The sequence below is a fragment of the Sceloporus occidentalis genome, unplaced genomic scaffold, assembly GCF_023333645.1.
Source record: "Sceloporus occidentalis isolate IW3139 unplaced genomic scaffold, rSceOcc1.0.p SCAF_1, whole genome shotgun sequence".
In the NCBI taxonomy this organism is placed as follows: domain Eukaryota; kingdom Metazoa; phylum Chordata; class Lepidosauria; order Squamata; family Phrynosomatidae; genus Sceloporus; species Sceloporus occidentalis.
Genome location: NW_028316981.1, coordinates 88983069 through 89005477, shown reverse-complemented (window position 1 = coordinate 89005477; position 22409 = coordinate 88983069). Strand labels below are relative to the sequence as shown.

At 42.1% G+C, this 22409-nt stretch overlaps 1 protein-coding gene across 1 annotated transcript; it reads left to right on the top strand.

The window, feature by feature from the left end:
• The first annotated feature begins 450 nt into the window (after nucleotides 1–450).
• On the top strand, nucleotides 451–21444 carry LOC149321778 (cationic amino acid transporter 2-like). Its single transcript, XM_089528312.1, has 11 exons — nucleotides 451–826; nucleotides 2093–2248; nucleotides 4852–5017; nucleotides 6765–6901; nucleotides 7230–7452; nucleotides 8050–8186; nucleotides 10525–10627; nucleotides 12552–12694; nucleotides 14287–14453; nucleotides 17601–17709; nucleotides 18920–21444. Exons 1-11 carry the CDS (start codon nucleotides 451–453, stop codon nucleotides 19045–19047), a joined length of 1845 nt encoding a protein of 614 aa, XP_089384438.1. The 3' UTR covers nucleotides 19048–21444.
• Nucleotides 21445–22409: the final 965 nt, after the last annotated feature.

Below are 22409 nucleotides of genomic sequence, written 5' to 3'. Positions count from 1 at the left end.
CATTAGGAAGAAATTTTTGCTAAGAGCTGTTCGAGAATGGAACACCGTATCTCTGAAAGTGGCAGAATCTCCTTCTTTGGTGGTCTTTACATAGAGGCTGAATGGCCATTTGTTGGGAGTGTTTTGATTATGTCTTCTAGCATGGCAAGGGGCTGGACTGGATGGCCTTTCCCAGCTCCATGATTCTATGAGAATATGCTTGCTGGATCTCTATCCTGTTTGCTACTTATGTGACTTTAGAGCATCCTTCTCTTACCAGTGGCCCTCCAACCATGTTGTATTGCAATTTGCATCTCCAACAAGACATGCTGCACTCTATAGCAACAATGGATGTTGTAGTCCAATGCATCAAAAAGACACTTGTTTGGGGAAAGCTGCTTTAAATTGTCAGATGGATGATATTGTTTCTGCATTAGTGTTGATACACTCTCTGGCATCTTTCTCTTTCAGATGTCAGCCTGGCATGATGTACTCTCCCTCTTTCAGATGGTTTCCCGTAGGAAAGTAGTAACAAGCACTGGCTGCAGAGAATCGAACTTGCGCCGCTGCCTTTCCACCACGGATTTAGTGGCTTTGGGTGTGGGCAGTACACTGGGGGCTGGGGTTTATGTCCTAGCAGGAGAAGTAGCCAAGACCACCTCAGGCCCTAGTATCATCATTTCCTTTTTTATTGCTGCCCTAGTATCCATCTTGGCAGGATTGTGTTATGCTGAATTTGGAGTGCGAGTGCCTCTGACTGGATCAGCTTATCTCTACAGTTACATAACAGTTGGAGAGCTGTGGGCATTCATCACTGGGTGGAACCTGCTGCTTTCTTACATCATTGGTACAAATATACCTTGACCATTTTGAATTTTGATGTCATCATGTGGCTTTGCTGATAGCAGAGGTTTGGGCCAAACAAAGAGCAACCAGGCAGGCAGGCAGAACTGGGGGAAATGTTCTACCTCTGCTTTATTTTGCTGGGTTTTTAAAATTATTTTTTAATTTGGTAGATTCACACAAGTTAAAAATATAGCAAGTCTGTCACCGAGTAATCCATGAAGATATGTCATAAGATGATGAAAATGTTATTTGTGCATTAGTAGAAAAGCCTGACACTTCTTGGCCTATGTGTTCTCTTATGGTCCTTTTTGTGGGGCTTCTTTGAAACTTCAGAGGTTTCTGAATTGATAACTTTTGAAGTATTTCCTGGGCCAATTCCATCGCCATGGAAACATGGCTCCCTCTTAGCATCCCTGAATCGTTCCTGGGAAGCAGAATTTCTCTGAACGCAAAGTTTGCATTCATGGGAAATCTGCTCCCTGTGAAATGATTCAGGGATGCTTCAGGGAGCCATGTTTCCATGGCGATTCAGGAAATGTGTCTGGCTTTCAGACACAGGCACTTCCTTCCCCTTTTAGAGACGTTTGGAGCATGTTTTAGCAGCCATGCAGCCAGGTATGAAAATCTTCTCTGTGTATAATCCAACTATCTGGGTCATATGGCAACTCTACTTTAAGAGCACACATAGGCTAAAGTGTAATGGTGTTTTCTATTAATATACAGACCAGCTTTTGAGCATCTTTAGACATGTCGCTCGCTCCTTCCATGGATTCCATTGGAGGATCCCCAGGTTTTGCTAATTCTTTTAGTGGCAGAGCATATGCTTTGCATTTAGAAAGTTCCAGGTTCCAGGAACATTTTGGGGAGGGGGGCTTGTGGTCCAAATTCCAATTTGGGAAGACCCTCAGGGACACATTTAAAAGTGAGGAGGGCTGAAGGCAAGGGACATCCTGGGTTTGATGGACCAATGGTCTGACTTTACCGGGTCCAGAATCCATGAAGGACACCTTGGAAATATTGCTGTTCCACAGAAGTTCACATTAGAAGGCCTTTAAACCTTGTAAAAAGCTAAATATGTGTTCATGACATAGCTCTAGAATATTCCCAGAATTTGGAAAAGACACATTTTTGGACTTCAACTGCCAGCTGGATCTCCCAGGCAGCATGGCAACTTTTCCAAGTTCTGAATATCCCTCATTCTTAAAATCGGATGGATTTTACCTGTCATTTTACAAGGTCATTTTGTTTACTAACTGATTGTCTGCAGGTACTTCCAGTGTAGCCAGAGCCTGGAGTGCTACTTTTGATCAGCTCTTAGGGAAACAAATGGAAACCTTTTTCAGCAAGCATATGGCCATGAGTTCTCCAGGACTGGCTGAACACCCTGATATCTTTGCTGTTTGTCTCATTATCATCCTAGCAGGTATGTTTGTAGGACATTCATCTTTGTCTTTATGGAGAGACCTAGATATGCTTCTCCCTACAATTTTTGGGTTTTCTTTAAAATTATTACCCTATTTTTGTTCCACTCCTAAATTGATTGGCACACAGCTTTTGGTCATCAAAATGTCCAAGCTTTTCATATTGAAAGTAAAATGGTTTTCATGTTTTAGGAGCCAGAGCTGGCAACAAAACAGTTTATTTGTTTATTTTATGCGATCCATATCCTCCCTTCTTCTCCATACTGAGATTCAATGTGGCTCACAAGATTAACTTCAAAAGGCAAGATAAAACTACCAAAAACAAAACAACAAACAGTTAAACAAGTTATAATGTTAAAATACAATTGAATTAAAGGTAATTTAAAACCACATCAATAAAGAAAGTACAGTCCCCACCTTCTGAAACTCCTTTCTCAGCAGCTTCACCTGCTGAGAAAACAGCCCTACCTTCTTTGGCAACTTCCTTATAAGAGGGAAATGTTATTCTTCTTCTAGCTCCTCTGTGGAGAACAAGATATTTAAACATGGTCACCCCTCACAGACAAGCGAACCATTCCTGACAAATTCCAGAAGAATTCTTGGAATTAGTGGTATGAGCCATAAAACTCTATTTGCAGTATCGAATAAGGGAGGATTGCCTGTGTTTAACTTTACAATGAAATTCCCTCTCCTCCTTACAGATGAGAGGAATAATTCAAATTACCTTGACTGGTACTCATACAATTAAATTAATGACTGAAGCAATGCTACTTTTATTACCTAAATAAACCAACCATCTTGAACATCAATTTTCTCACTGAAGGGCCTGCCCCTGGTGAACCAGTGGATCTCAAGAGGCAGAGTTACAGAGCAAGATGGACTAACAGCCACACTCATCCAACAGAGCTGAGCATGGACAAAACAACAACAAAAACAACCCTAATATTTAATGAATAGCAATGAGCTTTTGTCACATCCCTACTTCCTTATACATGTTTTAGATCAGATGTAGGAATCAAAGAATCTTAGGAGTTTGTCACATGGGGGGGGATGGGAATTTAAACAATGATTAACCCGTGAAAATTGAGCAATTGACATTACAACATGCTTAAAATGACATTAACACAAATGCCATTATCCCATGAAGAACCAGGGAATAACCAGGCAAGAAACAGCAAAAAGTCATTCACAGGAAAATCCTGTGAATAAGTTACTGTTGTTTCTCGCTTGGTTAGTCATGGGATAATGGCATTTTAATCATGTTTTTTCTCAACATTGTGTGAAAACCATTTGCGCAATTGTGCACAAGTGGGGGTTAATGGGTTATTCACGGGATAATAGTGCTTTGCACATGAAATCATGTAAAAACCATTAGCGCAATTGCGGGTTAATCGTGGGTTAATCATGGGTTAATCACAGTTTATACTTCCAGTTTCCCCCATGTGATAAACTCCTTAGAGCTGGCAGATGCCACAATAGTAATCTAGTCCATCCCCCTTAGGTTTTTGATATTCCTTCCTCCTATGTTCACTCCTCCTCCTCCTGAGTCTAATTCTGCTTTTCTTATGAAGTTTTCATCATATAAATTGAACAATCAGGGTGATAGGATGCAGCGTTGCCTGAGCCCTTTAACTATTGGGAACCACTCTGTTTCTCCAAATTCAGTTCTGACAGTGACCTCCTGTCCTTGATACAGATTTCACATCAGGATTATCAAATGTATGGGCATCCCCATGTCCTTGAGTGTATTCCATAGCATTTCTTATCTATACAGTCAAATGCTGCTATAGTCTATAAAATATATGGTCACTCCCCCCCCCCCTCCAGAATTCTTTGGTGTACTCCATTAACCATTTTACATTTACAATGTGGTCTCTGGTGCCTCTTCCTTTCCTGAATCTTGTCTGCACCTCTGGAATTTTGCTCTCTATTTATAGTGCTACAGTGCAGCAGAAAAATCATACTTTTGCACTATAAGAATTAAAAAAAACAGGGGAGGAATAGTGCCCTTCAGACCACCTCAGCAAACCACATCCCTGTTTTTTTGTTTTTAAACTTTGGAAGTCATCACTACAAACAACCTTGTAAGAATGGAATAAGTGGACACGGGAGTAACAATAACCAGCAAAACAAAAGGTGTTGTATGGTAATAACATATGCTTCTTAAGATGATACTGAAAGAGTCTTGTGTTTCATTTCCATGCAGTATAAGCAATTACACATGCTCTGCTTTGCAAAGGGCAGTTTCTCAAGCATCTGTCCCCAGCAACTGTTCTTGTCTTAAAGTTTCAAACTGAGTCAACTGCAGTCCATGCAGCTTCAGAATTTCACTCACTTGTGGCACTTTCTCTTAGAGGAAGTCAAGTTGGTGCCACCTTTTTTGAGCTTCTGTTGGGTAGTCAAAATAATATTGAAAGGACTTTGGTATAAAACTACTTTTAGACTTAGCCTTTAAAACAGTTTTTAATCTTTTTAAGGGAGTGTCCTAAATCTATTTTATCATATGTCACTTTGGGAGCCACAGTGGGAAGAAAAGTGATATTTTCATGAATGAATTGATACTTTCAGCCATGAAGTCTTACTTCTCATGTTCCTGTCTCCACAGGCCTCCTCTCCATTGGGGTAAAAGAATCCGCCACAGTCAATAAAGTATTCACAGCTATTAATATACTTGTTCTCCTATTCATAATAATCAGTGGATTCATCAAAGGAGACCTGAAAAACTGGAGAATGAATGAGACTGATTTAAGAAATACTACCAATAGAACTAGGTAAGAGAACAGCTACACTAGCATCCAGGCTGTAGTCAACAAATTATCTGCAAAAATTTTGCAGTGAACAAATAACTGATTTTCCACCCATAATCTTTGTATAGTTATCTTTTTACAGATTTAGTCAGCTATAAGAAAAGTGAATGACGTTCCCAAGCTACTAAAGCCATGCCTTTCTTGTTAACTTTCAACAAAGTGCAGCCCAAATAGCCTATAATTGATTTTTATTTATGATATTTTGTTATGATTTTGCAAGGAATGGTCATGCTGGTGAAATGCACCAGAGAATCTCCCCTTTTCCAAAGGGGCAGCATCTTCATGATGTCAGACTGCCCTACCTCAGTGAAATCTGTGGCCAAACAGAAAGGTTCCACTGACCATGAAATTTACAGATATATTGATGTATGTGCCTATGGAAAATATAGGATTCATTTTCTAAGTGATGGATAATGATGAAAGAGAGACCCTAGGGCAGGGAATAACAACAACAAAAACAACATTTATTTTATTTATTACCCACCTCTTCCCCAATTCGAGGTGAGGTAAAACATAGATTGAAATACAATATATACCATATATACCCGACTATAAGTTGACCTCATGTATAAGTCGAGGGCAAGTTTTGGGGCCAAAATTATGGATTTTGACATGACCCTTAGATAGGCTGAAGGTAAAACTTGGAGGCTCCTTCTGTGTGTGTATGCAAGCGGCAAGAGAGAAGCAGCAATCAATATGAGGCTTCAGAGTTGCAGCTTTCATTCCTGAGACAGGGGAGCACATGGGTGGGAGAGTGACTGAAACAAACAGCAATCAATCAGTGACCAAGGACTCCATCTGCTTGGCTCAGGTCAGAAAGCAACTGCATGAGAAAATCTGAAAGAGCTGCTATCATATTACCATATTGACCCATAAATAAGTTGACCTAGGATTTTGAGGTCAATTTTTGGGCATAAATTTTTAGATTTACAGATAAGTATATACGGTAATATAACAATATACAATATAACTAACCACATGAAACTATTTAAAAACATAGGTTAAAAAGCATTAATATGGGATTAAGATGACTGTTGCACATTAAAACTGTCCAGATATAAACATTTTAAAAATATACCAATTTAAAATTTATAGTTTTAAATTGACTGGGTAGGCCTGTCAGAAAAGATTAATAACAACAAACAAACAAACAAACAACAGAAGGCCCTTGGTATCCACTGGGGTTTGGTTCCAGGATTCTCCATGGATACCAAAATCCATGGAAGCTCAAATCCCATTAAATACAATGGCATAGTAAAATGGTGCCACTTATATAAAATGGCTAAATCAAGGTTTGCTTTTGGAAATTTATATATATTTTAAAATATTTTCAAACCATGGGTGCTTGAATCCATGGATAAAAAAATCTGTGGATACAGAGAGCTGACTGTAATAAATGAAGGGCAAAGAAGCAAATTTTTGCTTAAATAAATGCCTATATAGGCATGTCTCTTATCGTCCATCCAAAATCCACTACTGTGAAAAAGAAATTCAGAAAGAGCTTCCTTCCTTCCTTCCTTCCTTCCTTCCTTCCTTCCTTCCTTTTCTCCCTCCTTTCCCCCCACCCCTCCGTCCCTCCCTTGATTCCTGTTAGTTCAGGCTGGTGTCCACTACTAATTTCTCTTATCCATCCCATATGGTGGTTATCTATGAACAGCATGCAGTCAGATCCTTCTCATACTGACTTACTTTATGTCACTTTCCTTCAAAGCAATCGATCTGTGGCTGTCAATGGCACTTTGGAATTTGGGGCTGGAGGGTTCATGCCCTTTGGCTTCAGTGGAACCCTGGCTGGAGCTGCTACGTGCTTCTATGGTTTTGTTGGGTTTGACTGCATTGCCACTACAGGTAAGAAAGAGAGGGGACAAGGATACATTTTTGATTACCACCTCTGATAACTTATAAAGAAAAAAGAATGCTGATTTTGCCTCCTAGAGAGAGCTAGTTGTTTTTAAAAGAGTCCTGTGCTCACTTCTCTTCCTAAGAAAAAGAGCAGAAAATACTTATGTGTTTGTTGCTGTAAAGGAGATCCTGAGGCATTCTTTTGGATGGACCCAAAGTACCACAATGTTGCTCCATTGCTAGTGTGATAGGAGGACAAATATGCTCTGATCCAAAGAAACAAAATGCATATTTCAGAATAATAATGTGGGTATTCGTGTCTTCTTTGTACCAGGAGAAGAAGTGAAGAATCCCCAAAAATCTATCCCAGTTGGAATTGTCCTCTCTCTGCTCATCTGCTTCCTGGCCTACTTTGGTGTTTCAGCTGCCTTGACCTTGATGATGCCCTATCACATTTTGGACATGATGAGTCCTTTGCCAACAGCTTTTGAATACATTGGATGGAGCATGGCCAAGTATGCTGTAGCTGTGGGGTCACTCTGTGCTCTGACCACCAGGTAAGTAGTCTTGCAGGAGGAGGTATAAGTGTCCATCTAGGTGTCCATCTAGTGTCCTTTCACTCCCCCCCAACAGTAATCATCCAGATGCCTCTAGGATGTGTCCATAAGCAGAGTGTGAAGGCAACATACCACCCATCCTTACTGCTTCCTACCCAGAAAATGCTGTGCAGTCCATTTGGCCCGTGTGTGTAGTAGCCCTTGTGTTTAATTCTCCTCTAAGGTTTTCATCTTACCTTAGTGTTCAAGGTCTAAAGAAGTTTATCATTTTCAAAGTAGCAACTTATTCAAAGCAGCCATCCTCAACCTTCTTCTGTGCAAGTTGTGTTGGGCTACAACTTCTATAATTCCCATCCACATGGTCGTTTGTTGATAGTTATGATGGGAGCTGCAGTCCATCCCATCTTAAGGGGCAGACTGGAAAAAAGCTGAATTAAACAGTTATTTCTGTTTTAAAACTAGGAAAATGTTGGGAGATTTTTCTCTATTCTTTATAAAGGTCTGTTCCAGTGCAGATAACACAGATTTCCTTGCGTATAAGAGGGTAGTCAAGAAAAGGGGGAAATGACTGTGATCCTTCTCTTTCTTCCTCTGTAGCTTATTGGGCTCTATGTTCCCAATGCCACGGATTTTATTTGCCATGGCCAGAGATGGACTCCTCTTCCAACCTTTGGCCAAAGTGAGCAGTCGACAAAGCCCAATGGTTGCAACCTTTGTGTCTGGAGCAGTAGCAGGTAAGTTTGTAAAAAGATCTAATGCTGAACACACATTAGGCCAGTAGACAATGGACTAAGAACCTTATCACACGAGGCACTTACCACTGCCAAAACATTTCCCAAATGTTGCAAAAGCACCGGAGGTGGGATCGTCTGTCAGACTTCTCCTACGTAATTGAGGCTTCCCACTTTCCTTCCGTCACTGAAGCGTTCATGGGGAAAGCCTCAGAGAAGCCATTTTTTAATAGCCGAAGATCCAGTTATTTTAAAAAAATGGCTTGTTGGAGGCTTCCTCGTGAACGTTTCAGTGACGGGAGACAAGTGGGAAGCCTCAATTACATAGGAAAAGCATGACAGATTATCCCACCTCCAGTGCTTCTGCAACATTTGGGCAATGTTTTGGCAGTGGTAAGTGCTCGTGTGATAAGATCATAAGACTTGGATGATGAACCTAGTTCCATTTTTAATGGAACATAAGAAAGACACAAACATTTCTTGAGAACCCTGTTTCTCACAGTGGCCGAGTAGATGCTTCTGAAAACCTGCTAAGACTTAAGTCTGCTCTTATGCCACAGCAACTGATATCCAGACACATGTAGCCTCTGATATGTAGTACAGTAATGCCTCCAGGCAAGATTTAAAGTGTTTGATGCCAGTGACTGGAAAGGTTTTCTTAATTTTTTTAAAAAAAATTAGCATTACCAGTTGAGCTAGCATTCAAAATCCAAAATGTTTCAAGCACCGATACTCCAGAAGTGGTTCAATGTATAAAAATCACTAAAAATATTGTATAAATTTACTTTCAGGTTATTTGTATTAGGTGTATATGAAACATAAATGAATTTCACGTATAAACTTGGGTCCCATTTCCAAGATTACACATATGCAAATATTCCAAACTCCAAAAAATTTCAAAATCTGAAACACCTCTGGTCCCAAGCATTTCAGAAAAGAAATATTCAGCCTGTATATAGTGCTTTTTGCTTATAATACTTTTTTAAAAAAACAAACAAACAACATCCTGAAATACAGAGGTGCTTATCACACTAGTCTGTTGTCTTTGGACCATTCAAATGAAAATTACTTCTCCCATACTTGGAAGGATAGCAGAATGGCAGTGCATATCCCTGCACTGTGTTTGCTTTCTGATACTTGAAATGCAACAATACCATTTACAAACACCTTGTTTACTCCAACTCCTGCACCGTGATTAGTGTTTTTTAAAAACAACAACATAATTGCACAATGGTGCTATTATAATTCCTTATCCAGATAAGAAGGATGATGTGCACACCATGCTATTCCTACCATTTTTTCTGTGCTTTCTCCCGCAAACCAACATTCGTACATTTCTACTTTTGAATATTACCCTTTCATCTTTTATCTATTTACTCTTTATTTACCTTTTGCTGAACTTAATGGTTTGGACATTAACCCTTATATTATTGAACTGTCTTATTTTAAATACATATATAATTTAAAATAATGTAGAGAAGGTTAAGAGGTGATATGATAGCCCTGTTTAAATATTTGAAGGGATGTCATTTTGAGGAGGAAGCAAGCTTGTTTTCTGCTGCTCTAGAGAACAGGACCTGGAACAGTGGGTGCAAGCTACAGGAAAAGAGATTCCACCTCAACATTAGGAGGAACTTCCTGACAGTAAGGGCTATTTGACAGTGGAACACACATCCTCACAATGTAGTGGAGTCTCCCTCCTTGGAGGTCTTTAAACAGAGGATGGATGGCCATCTGTCAGGAGTGCTTTGGTTGAAAATTCCTGCATGGCCTGGGCTTGGACTGGATGGCCCTTGTGATCTCTTCCAGCTCTACGATTCTATGATTCTAGAAATCCTGTTAGCGAATGGAGAACAAATGCACAATGGTTCCCTTGGGAACTCCTGAGAATCCTAGTATCATCTCATCCCAACCAATAGAAGTAGTCTGGCATCTCCCTGCTGGAAACCCCCAGGGCATCTCCAAGGGACTAACACTGAAACCACACCCTCACCACACTCACTATGCTTCCAATATCACAACGAAGCAGAATGAGACATTCTCACTCAAAGTGGTTACTAAACCATAGGAGGATGGGGCAGAGAGTGGCAATCATTTCCAGAGTATCTCCAGTAGCAAAAGAATAAATTTCCTAATGAGCCAACAGTGGTATAGCACTGGGAGAGCCATACTGTAGTGCAATCAACTCCAGGCATAGTGTAATAGCAGAATAATAGTGTTGTGTGATAAATTTTTGAATTTCAATATACTGTAGTAGATAAGATAAAATTAGAAAGTAGGAGATAATAGAAAAATATTTGTTTACTTGCATTTGCAACAGGCCTCCTTTCTGTCTCTACAGCTGTGATGGCTTTTCTTTTTGACTTGAAGGCCTTGGTTGACATGATGTCCATTGGAACCCTGTTGGCCTACACTCTAGTAGCCATCTGTATTCTTCTCCTCAGGTAATGAAACTGTTCATGTTGTATTTCTCACTGATGGGGTGGGGCAGGGGGAGTGCCTATATCCATAAAGAAAATATATTGCCATGACATAATATTGTTGGAAAATTTTTGCGTTCTCTTTCCCCCTTGTGGACGTGGCTCCTATGCCCGCCGAGGGTGCCCCTGGGACCGGCTCCATCCTACTCTAGAGTTGGTTCACAAACAGTCCTTGCAGCCGGAATGATGCTTACAACCAGAACACAACTTTATTAACTCTTCACAAACTGAAACCAAAAATACAACTCCTTCGACACAGTTACTTTCACTGATGCCGTCTCACTTCCGGGAAGTATTCACAGGGTGTGGTGTCGGGCCGGACGGTAGTCACTCACAGGCGTCTCTACTCGTCTTCTGGGCTCGGGGCTGGGGCTGGAGTTAGGAAGTTGCCGCCGCTCCCTCAAAGACCACCATGGCTCTTCCCCTTCTCTGACTCCCTCTCTTCCCTGGCCTATTTCTGGGTTCCATGGCTGGGACCGGGTCCCCTCTCCTCCCCGTGGGCACGCCGGGTGGGTTGTAAGGACTGGCCTGACTCTCACCCGTCCTCCGGGAGTACTACCTTCCCAGTTCCTCTTATCCGCTCCGCTGGTAGTGGGTTCCTCTCCTTTCCCTCCTCCGTACCTCTCTCCACGCCCCAGTCTTCCGCCAAGTCTCCTCCCCCCGAGCGCCTCTCCCTTCCTCCTTATTAAGGCCCCAGTCGGCCTTCCCCGCCCCCAAGGTGGGGTCTCTAATTCCTCGCCCGAGACCAGCTGGGCTTCCCCCTCCCATCTGCTTGCCTCCCTCTCCCCTGGGTCCTCAAACTCTTCTTTCGCCCGCTCAACCCGACCAACCTCCCTCTTCTCTCTACACCCCTCTTTAGATAAATAGGGATTTCCTGCATGCAAACTCTCTTTTCTCTTTCAAACTAACCATGTGATTTAGATCACTCCCCCTTTGGGACTAACAGATCTCCCTCTCTCAAGATCTTCAACTGAACTGTTAGTCTTCCATCTTTCTCCTCTTTCAACTTTCTTCTGAGAGAGGGTGAAATAAAGACTACTTTTCTACCTGAACTATTCACTAGCTAGATTAGTATATAGCTTCTATGTAAATATAGATTAAAACCATTAGTAAATTTTTGTTTGAACTACAAGCTACTATTTGTGTTGTTTTTGGAGTTAATCTCAGTTCTTAGAGAAACATTGTTAGGCAAGTAGACATTTATGCTACTCTGCTAATTTAAAGCTAGACCCTAACAGACATGGCTTTGACATTTTTTGATATTTAAATATTTTTGGTTTTTTATCCAAGGCTGAAGCCTTAGGAAACTTAAATTACCCTGCAAATATTTCCTCCACATAACATATCAGTCTCCTCTATTGCACTTGCATCATTTATAAATATGCTGTAGAACTAAGGAAACAGCAAAGGTATATGGAATTGCTGATATTTTTGCAGCAGCATATGCACTGTGGATCTTGGATCGAGAAGATCTAAGAATTAAGCCCACTTAGAATTTAAATTAATGCTATTAATGACAACAAGGGCTAAATTACTTAATCAGTTAAAATTATTTATTTAAAAACTTTTAAATTATATCCCTAAACTCAGAAATAGGTACTGTATCATATCCTGGATAAGTACGTATACAATTACAGCTTTAATCTATTTAATCATCTCTGCTTTCTCTCATAATTCTTTTTGCCATCTAGTTATCAGCTTCACTCAGGTGACATGGCCATAATTGTAGTCCAAAAGAGTAACTTTCCCAAGTTAGGCTTCTCTTGAGTGATGGACATCCAGGGCTGCTTATGTCATCTGCTAGGAATGCAACTCCCAACAAGCAACTTTGATGGAAATAAAACAGTACCAGTTTATGGTTTTTACAGTAAATGAATATGCTTTTCAGATACCAACCTGATCCCAGTTCTCCAGACCTGTCAGAAATGAAGAATCCTGGCAAAATTCTCTGGGCAGAACTCCTTCTTCATCCTCCTATGATCCCATCCCAGTATTCCTCAAACCTAGTATCCTATACTTTATTTATAACCGGTGAGTATTAGATCAGCAACCTCATTTTAGTCTGTCTCTTATGCTGGCCTTCACCAGCCCAGTGTTTTTAACCAACTGTTTTTTGTGGTGGGAGTTGTCGGTCAAAACCTCTGGAGAAGGGGTAGGCAACCTTTTTGAGCCGGGGGCCAGGTTGCTGTCCCTCAGACAACTGGGGGGCCGAAGCCGGGGGGAGTGGAGCTTCCACCCTCCGGGGGCGGGGCCGCATGCTGGGGCGGAGCTTCCACCCTCCAGGGGCGGGGCCAGCACTGGAGGCCTCTCCCTCTTTGCCGGCCCCTGCCAGGGCCCCAGGCCCCATCAGAGGCCGGCAAAAGAGCTATTGGGGGCCGCCAGCGCTGGAGGCCTCTCCCTCTTTGTGAGCCCCTGCCGTCAGAGGCTGGCAAAAGAGCCGGCAGGGGCTGCCAGCGCTGGAGGCCTCCCTCTCTTTGCTGGCCCCTGATGGGGCCCCAGGCCCCGTCAGAGGCTGGCAAAAAAGCCGGTGGGGGCCGCCAGTGCTGGAGGCCTCCTCTGGCAAAAAAGCCGGTGGGGGCTGCCAGCACTGGAGGCCTCCTCCTCTTTGCTGGCCCCTAACAGGGCCCCAGGCCCCGTCAGAGGCCGGCAAAAAAGTCCTAGAGGCCCGCTGCCGCCGCCGGAACCCTGTTGGAGGGCCCCAGCGACGGCAACGGGCCTCCCAGAGGCCTGCTGTCACTGTTGGAGCCCTGTAGCAGGGCCCCGGCCACCGCAATGGGCCTCCTAGAGGCCGCCACCATTTTGTTTCTCAAAATGGCGGCGAAGTCTCGCACAACCTTTCCTGTGGTCACGCGAGACTTCGCCTCTAGGCCACCGCCATTTTGTTTCTCAATATGGAGGCGAAGTCTCGAAAAGCCGCAATCGGTGGCGGCGGCAGGAGTGCGCAGGGACCGGCCGAAAGGCCTCACGGGCCGCATCCGGCCTGTGGGCCGGAGGTTGCCGACCCCAGCTCTGGAGGCTTTCATACCATGTAAGACTGGGATATTCAGTTATTGTTGGTAAATGGGAAACAAACAGGGAAACTATTAGTGTAAAACTATTGCTGAATGAACAGGACTCACCTGAAGCAAACAGAAATAACCACTTCACAAAATTTTCTGCAATGTCTGTATAGCCTCCAACTGTCCCAGGTTGGCAGGAACAAGTCTGATTTGCCGTCTCTCATCCCAGTTTTTCATCTGCTTTTAAAATGTCCCAGTTTCTCTCTTCTTTTCTGACTTTCTCCTTTTGTCCTCAGTTTACTTCAGTTTACTGAATTCAAAGTAATTGATATTCAGTTAACTTAGTGGGAGGAAGGAGAGGAGATGAAGGAATCCTGCCCCTTCCAGTAGACTCAACAAACTGCTACAACCTCTCCTAGTTTATGTGTTATTCCTCATTAATCACTTTTGCCATCTTAACTACACTTTGATATTGCTTATCAACCAGTGTTCTGGTGTAAATCTGTGAAATGTTGGAGAGTATGGTCTTGTCTTTTCTGATAAGTGCTTTTTGTAAGGGATGGTCTTGCCTGAGGTGTATATATTCTGGCTCCACCATACTTTCATAGGCTTTTTTCTGTCCAGCTGTTCTAGTCTGCATCGTGAGTGTGCTGGCCACAACAGGACTGTCATGTTTGCTGTCTGGAAGTGCCTGGTGCATTGCCTGTCTTTTCCTTCTCTTCCTGGCTATTCTACTGGCCTCCTTAATCATCTGGAGGCAGCCTCAGAGCCCAAAGGAAGCAGATTTCATGGTAAGCTAAAAAGACCTCATTACTGGTACTGTTCTGTAAATTTATGTCCAGATGAGGTGCAATGAATTTAACAATAGCTGAGGGCTGAATCCAGAAACACCTATAAACAGGAATAGGCAAGGGACAGTCTTTGTGAAGCAGTTATATTTCCTACCAACTTTGCTTCTAGTTAAAGGACATACCTACAGTCTGTGATCTAATGGTTCATTACCTTTTCTTTGTTCTTCTCCACATGCTTCTTCATGTAGCCTTCTTGTGTTGTGTGTGTGTGTGTTGTGTTGTGTTTCAAAAGCTGGTGGCATTTTACCTACTTAAACAAGTGTTTAGTGATTCAAGATGGTACTTGGGAAAATTATAATTTGGACTACAGTGCCCAAAATTCCCAGGTAGTAGGGCCACTAGGTCTTTTGGTCAGAGGATTCTGGGACTTGCAGTCTAAAACAGAACATTTTAGACACACACACCCTCCCCCAGATATCTGTATTTACAGTATTACTCAAAGAAGGGAAGTAGTGTTCTGAGTGCTGGGAGGACCACCCAGTCAGCACTGGACATTGGAAAAAATTCCAATCCTGAAATTGGAAAGAATAGACTACCACACGCAATTTCGGGCAATGAGAAGTCAGTCCAAACGCAATCATGGGGTTTCACATTATTGCATGAGAGGTGATCACATGCAATTTCGGGCAATGGCAAGCTGTTTTCAGGCAATGGGAAGTCAGTTCGAATGCAATTCGAATTCATGTAAATTCGCTGAACTAGCAAATTCACGTGAATGAGTTCTGGCCCCACTTTTTTTTTCATTCGAAATTAAGGGAAATTCCTCCCGTGTGATAAACTCCTCAGTTCCATGTAGAGCTTGTTGCGTGAGCTACCAGAGCTATGGCACAAAGCATCTTTCAAGGCAGTGAAGTCTTTGCAGATCTTGGACTAGTATTGCCCACCCAGGCCAGCTTGGACCCTCAAGCTGAAGTAGTTACTGTGTTTTTTGGCTCAGGCTTATAGCTCTCTCTGGTACAACTCCTTGGCAACTATGTCTGGCTAAGACCCAGGTCTCAATCAAGATATGCCAAGTCTTAAAAAGTACACAAAGTTTGAGAGGTGCCATAGCATTATCAACAAAATTATAAGGAAAGGAGAAATTGTGGTGTTGTAGTGAGGCTTCCCATGATCTATTATTATTATTATTATTATTATTATTATTATTATTATTATTATTATTATTAACCTTTATTTATAAAGTGCTGTAAATTTACACAGCGCTGTACATACAATCTTTTTAATTGGACGGTTCCCTGCCCTCAGGCTTACAATCTAAAAAGACACGACACAAAAGGAGAAGGGAGAGGTGGTGAGGAAGGGGCCTTTCTAGTAGGATAATACATATAAAATACATAGCAATACAGGAAATGATTCAGTAAAACAGACAACAAAGGAACATCAAATAGCAAGTGACAGTTATGCAATGCCTGGGAACGCTTCTCTGAACAGGATGGTCTTCAACTCCGTTTTGAAGCTGGTTAAAGAAGTGATGGCTCTTGATCACGGGGGAAGAAGGTTCCAGGAGTGAGGGGCAGCGAGTGAGAAGGGGCGAATCCTAGATGGGGCAGAGGAAATCCTGGGTTGGGACAGCAGACCTTGACTACCATAACGGAGGACCCTAGTGGGAAGGTGAGGAGAAATAAGGTCTGATAAGTAAGGAGGGGCCAGCCCATCGAGGGATTTAAACGTTGACAGCAGGAGCTTATACTGAATGCGGAAAGGAAGGGGGAGCCAGTGAAGGGATGCCAACACAGGAGAGATGTGGTCAGAGCGGTGGGTGGATGTGATAATGCATGCAGCTGAATGCTGGACAGAAATTAAAGGACAAAGGTGAGAAAGAGGAAGCCCAGCCAGGAGGATGTTACAGTAATCGAGTCATGAGACCACTAGGGCATGGACCAGGATCTTGGCAGTAGAGACGGAGAGATATGGTCGGATTTTGGCAATATTATATAGAAAGAATCTACAAGCCTTGGTTGTGGTCTGGATCTGAGGGATACACGACAGAGAAGAATCAAAGATAAAACCAAGACTGCGGTCTTGCTTGACTGGTTGAATAGAAATGTTGTCCACAGAGACAGAAAAGGAGTGTTGAAGGGTGGACTTAGGAGGAAAGACAAGAAGCTCCGTCTTGGACATGTTGAGTTTCAAACGCCGATGGCGCATCCAATGCGAGACAGCTGTGAGGCAAAACGAAACTTGCTGTTCAAGCCTTGGAGAAAGATCAGGGGTGGAAAGATACAACTGGGTGTCATCGGCATACAGATGGTAGGAAAAACCAAAAGAGCTGATGAGTTTACCTAAGGACAGTGTGTAGAGAGAAAACAGAAGGGGACCCAGAACAGAGCCCTGGGGAACTCCAACAGATAAGGGAACAGGAGATGAAGTCTGACCACCTGTGACCACTGCAAAGGATCTGCCAGACAAATAAGATCTAAACCAGTCGAGAACAGAGTCTGAGAACCCAAGGTCAGAGAGTATGTCTACTAGGAGACAGTGATCAACGGTGTCAAAGGCTGCAGACAGATCAAGAAGGATGAGAACAGAGTAAAGGCCATTAGCCTTGGCCCGTAAAAGGTCATTGGAGATCTTAGTGAGAGCTGTCTCTGTAGAATGCCTTGGGCGGAAACCAGACTGAAAGGGATCAAGAATGGAGTTGGCTTTAAAGAAACTCGAGACAGTGAGAATAAACAACCCGTTCCAAGACCTTAGAAAGAAAGGGAAGAAGAGAAATTGGACGATAGCTAGACAAAGAGGAGGGGTCAAGAGAAGGTTTTTTCAGAATTGGGGAAATGAGAGCATGTTTGAAGTCCGACAGGAAGGAGCCTGTAGAGAGAGAGAGATTGAAGATATGGAGAAGTGAGGGGAGAAAAGAGGGAGCTATAGAGATTAGAAGACGAATAGGAATCTAGGGCCTGAAACTGTAGTTAATTAAGTTGTTTGTACATCCATCCATGACAAAATGGAGATAAATTCCCATTTGTTAATAGGCTTCATCACTGCATAGGTTTTATTCCAGCATTTCATAGTGCTTCAGACTCATTAAAGGATATAATCCAAAATAATGTTCTTTTCTAATCTCCAAATATGTCTGTGCTAATTTAGGTTCCATGCTTGCCCTTCCTGCCCATCTTTGGTGTCCTTGTCAACAGCTACCTCATGGCCCAGTTCAGTAGTGATACCTGGCTTCGGTACACAGTGTGGATGATTATTGGTAAGCCCAAATGGAGGTGGAATTTCATAGTAGGACTCAGGGAAAGTAATAATCATCAGTGAAATATGATAATCTGACTTTCTGAGCAGGCAATTATCTACTTCATAGTTCATTGGGATGAATAAGTCCTACATCACTGGATGACCCCGATTTATTTTTGATAAAACACCCACCTTCAACTTCCTGCATAACTATGGGGTTTCTGTTTTCATTTCTGCAAACTCCTGCAGTGGCAGCAGCATAAAGAACAGGAAAATGGGATAGTTATAACAAGTCCTTGGTTCCAATAGTGTCTGATGTAGCTTTGTGCAACAATAACAACAACAATAAAAAAGACAAGAAGGCACCACAGCATTTCCTATTACTTTGTGCTTTCTCACAAAGCTGGTTCCTTTTTCTTGGGCTTGCAGTGCCACATGCTGAACATATCCATATCCAACCTGATGCCCTCAAGATGTTTTTGGACAGAAGCCACTGACTATGGTAACTGGGGCCAATACAGAGAGTAGTACAACACATCTGGAGGGTCTCAGTTTGGGGAAGCAGCTCCATTTCTGACATGGCTGGGTTTATAAACAAGCTAATTAATTGTGAAGTCGAAGGCTTTCATGGCCAGCATCCATAGTTTTTGTGGGTTTTTTGGGCTATGTGGCCATGTTCTAGAAGTTAATTAATTGTGTAGGTCTTAGTGGCTATAGCTGCTTCCCTGAGCTGGGACCTTCCAGATGCGTTGTACTACCGTCTGTATTGGTCCCGGTCACCATAGTCAGTGGCTCCTGTCCAAAATCAACTGGAGGGCATCAGGATGGAGATGTTTGATGCTCAGCAGGTGGTACTGCATTCATGTACATGAACAAGGAACCAGCTTTGTGAGAAAAGACAAAATAATAGAAAATACAGTGGTGCCTTCTTAGCTTGTCTTTTTGCTGCACAGAGCTACATGAGACAAACTTGACTTCACTAAGTCAAATAATGAAATAAAAATGATGACCTTTACTATAATTAGGCCATCACTACTCTCATTCCACAGACAGAACTTTCGTATTGTATTTGCAACTTGACACAAAGGGCTTTTCAATTGAGCCTGTTTTCACATTCAACAAGGTAAGGCATTCAGGCAGTGCAGAGGAATCAAATGTGGAGATATTAATCTGTGTGATCCAGCCCATGGGCATTGCAGGTTCTGAAACAGCTGTTCCCTGTGTCGTAGGTTTCGTGATTTACTTTGGCTATGGGATTCGCCACAGTACAGAGAGACACAGGAGTAAAGATTCATCCTCACAGAAGATAAAGCATGAAATAAGTGACACAGATGCAGCTGTCATTTGGAAAAAGTAATTCAGAAGAAGCCATACTTGTAGCTGGAAGCAACTGATTTTTTACCAGCTGAAGGACTTCCCAATTATGTGATTCCATTATGCCTGTTTGTCCTTGTTTAATAAGCTAAAACAGTGGTCCCCAAACTGTGTTCTTTAAGAGATTTTGGACTTCAACTCCCAGAAGCCTCAGCCATGTTGGCCAATAGTCTGGGATTCTGGGAGCTCAAGTCCAAAATCCCTTAAAAAGCACAGTTTGGGGACCACTGAGCTAAAGCAAAAGCAATGCTTAGATGACAGATGTTTGATCAGCTCACCAAACTCATATCCCCTGGATGAACTGGTGTTGTATAGCAGCTACAAATGAACTATGATACAGAACACTCATGAGTTCATTACGTTTCTTTAGCCAAATAACTTTTTTTAATGGCTTCAGATTATCCCCCGAAATATGGGGATAATAAGATCTAACAGGATTGTGGTGGTGAATAATAAATTATGCTTGAACTACTTTTTTTAAAATTTAGCATTATATACTTGCTAAATATTAACATGTGATAATGACCACTGGCTTAAGTGACTTTTAAGGAGTGGACAGATTCATGGAAAAATGCTCAATCATCAATTCTGGTAGTTCATAGAGGAATTGTTACTGGTCGGAGCACTGGAATATGACTGGGGAGTCCTAGGTTGAAATCCCCATTCTGCCATGAAATTCTCACTGAACCACTTATTATTGTTCCATCTAACCTACCTAAGCAAGAGAGCACCCTTGATTAGTAGTGATGAAGAATGAAGAGTCATTGCTACAATCTGTCATTGTGGCATACCTGCTAAAAGACATTACCAGAATGATGGTTTTTGTTGTGGTGGTGGTGACTGTGTGTCTTCAAATTGTTCCTGATTTATGGCAACCCTCAGATAAACCTATCATGGGGTATTGAATGTCAATTACTGGCAAGGTGGTAAATTTTAGATTACAGGTGCTTCTCATGAAAGTACCCATTGTTGAGCACAACAAGGAGAGTCCATCAATGCAGCCAGTTGTGTGGATCCATACTAATAGACCTGTTTTAGTTTTCAGCCGCAGTGAGAGAAGGACTTTTACAAAGCCTTCTTCATTGCCCACTCTAGACCAAGTAACCTCAGAATACTTTATATTACAATAGGGTTAGTTCACAACTTTGCATAGTTACTTGGAAAATCCATTTCCCCTTAACTATTATGAGGATTGCAACGAAGGTCAAATGGAAAAGGGAAGCATGGCTTATCATAGTGCTGGTGGCTGCAGATGACACCACTGTCCTTTCTTATCAAAAGCACAGGAGCCTTTGGTGAGTCCTGACTACAACACTATTTGTCAAATGTTAACAAGTTATTATCTTTGATACCCACAGAAATAGCTCTACTTGAAGAAATTTTACAAGTTGTAGCTCTTTCACACATATAATTATAGTGCCTTTGCTCCACTTTAACTGCCATGACAACATCCTGTGGAATCCTGGAATTTGTAGTTGAGGGAGAAGCATTTAGCCTATTCAGCCAGAGTTTCTCTTGTATCTCTGGGCAAATTAAAAATCCCAGGATTTCATAAGATGCAACCGTGGCAGTTAAACTGGAATCATAATTGTGTAGTGTGAAAAGGGCCCAAGAACTGGGGCATCTTGGCTAACTGCTGTGGGGAGGGATCATCCCAAAGCCATCCCATAACAGCAGAAAGGAGTTCCATCACAGTCCTGGGGACCAACAGAGCTGGAGCTGCTCCATATAAGGCTGCCTTAGAGTTCCTAAATACTAGAAACCCTCTGCAACAGCAGCTCCAACCCAGCCTCTGTGAGTTCTATCAGGGAGTCTACTAGACAGTGGTTTGGATAGTATTCTGGGGAACTCTTCAAATTGTATCTAGTCCCTAGAGCCCAACACCAGGTGTTCTTGATACAGGCAGACTGCCAGCTGATCTAAGACCTGGTCAACTATGTGGCATTTATGACCATTAAGTGGATTTTTCTTCACTGATGCTGTGCAGAGAACCTGGCCATACCTATGTCTAGAAAATAAATTCCCCTTATTTACTGCAGGGATATATAACTGTACTGAAAGCTCTGAGCTAGCAAACAAACATGAAACTCATGGGAAAATTGATAAGTGTGGTCAAAATTGACTACTGTGGTTTACTCAAGGAACATGTACAAGGTAGGCAGTAGTAAATCCCAGTTGCTGAACCCCATCTCCAGAAACATGTAGCACCTTGGATCACTCCTTTAATGATTAAAACTTTTAAAGTGGTATTAAACTGTTTTCTTGTGACTGCTCAGACTTTGCTGTTTGCTGTTATACATTGGAAGGGCATAGTAGTTATACATTCCTTTGGGTGTGAACAATAGTAAAGCCATGGAAAAGTTTGTTTGGTTGCTATCTGTTATAATGAATAACATTCCCTATTTGTTAAAACAAAAGAATAATAAAAGATGTTTTGCTAATTGATCCACATTTACTGGTTGGTCCAAGTGGTTTACTGGTTTCCTTAAAAACACTTCAACAACGGTGATATAACATGCTAATACCTACTATCAAATTAAATCTGTTGCAATGGGTCCTATGGTATAAGAAAACTTCAATCCTCCCAGAATATTTCCCCCCTATAATGTTGGGGGCAAATTGCTGGATGATATACAGTATAATATGGTCCTGCCTTGTTGTTGTTGCAGGATGTACCTTTGTTATTTCTGACTTATGGTGACCCTAAGGCATTTTCATGGCATTTTCTTGGCAAGATTTGTTCAGAGAGGGGTTGCCTTTGCCTTCCTCTGAGGATGAGAGAGTGTGATTTTCCCAAGGTCACCCAGTGGATTTCCATAATTGAGTGGGTATTGAAACCCTGGTCTCCAGAGTCGTAGTCCAATGCTCAAACCACTACACCATGATGGTTCTTAGGCTTGCATATACAAAAATGTCTAAATTGGGAGAATTGTGCACAAAATTTTCATACAGTCTTAAAATAGTCCAATGCTTAAACCACTATGCTGCATTGGCTCTGCCTACCCCCTCATTGAATCCCTTACATCTCCCATCTATTCCATTTACAGCCGTCACATCTATTTGTTTTGGATATGCACATATATTATTATATATGTTGCAGCACTTGAAAATTCTGATGTTTCTAATGAATTCTTCTTTGGGAATATCAGTGTATTAATGTAGGGGTTGTCATGCAAGATGCCAGACCCTACAATATAGAAATGCTTTTATCTGGGAAGTGGAAGCCGCTTTTTCTGATTAAGTGGGAATCCAGATATATATTGATGGCCCTCTGCAGGGCTGTATAGTAACACAGCTATTTTAGGCTGAACATAAAAAAGAAAAAAAATATGTGCCAAGGCAACT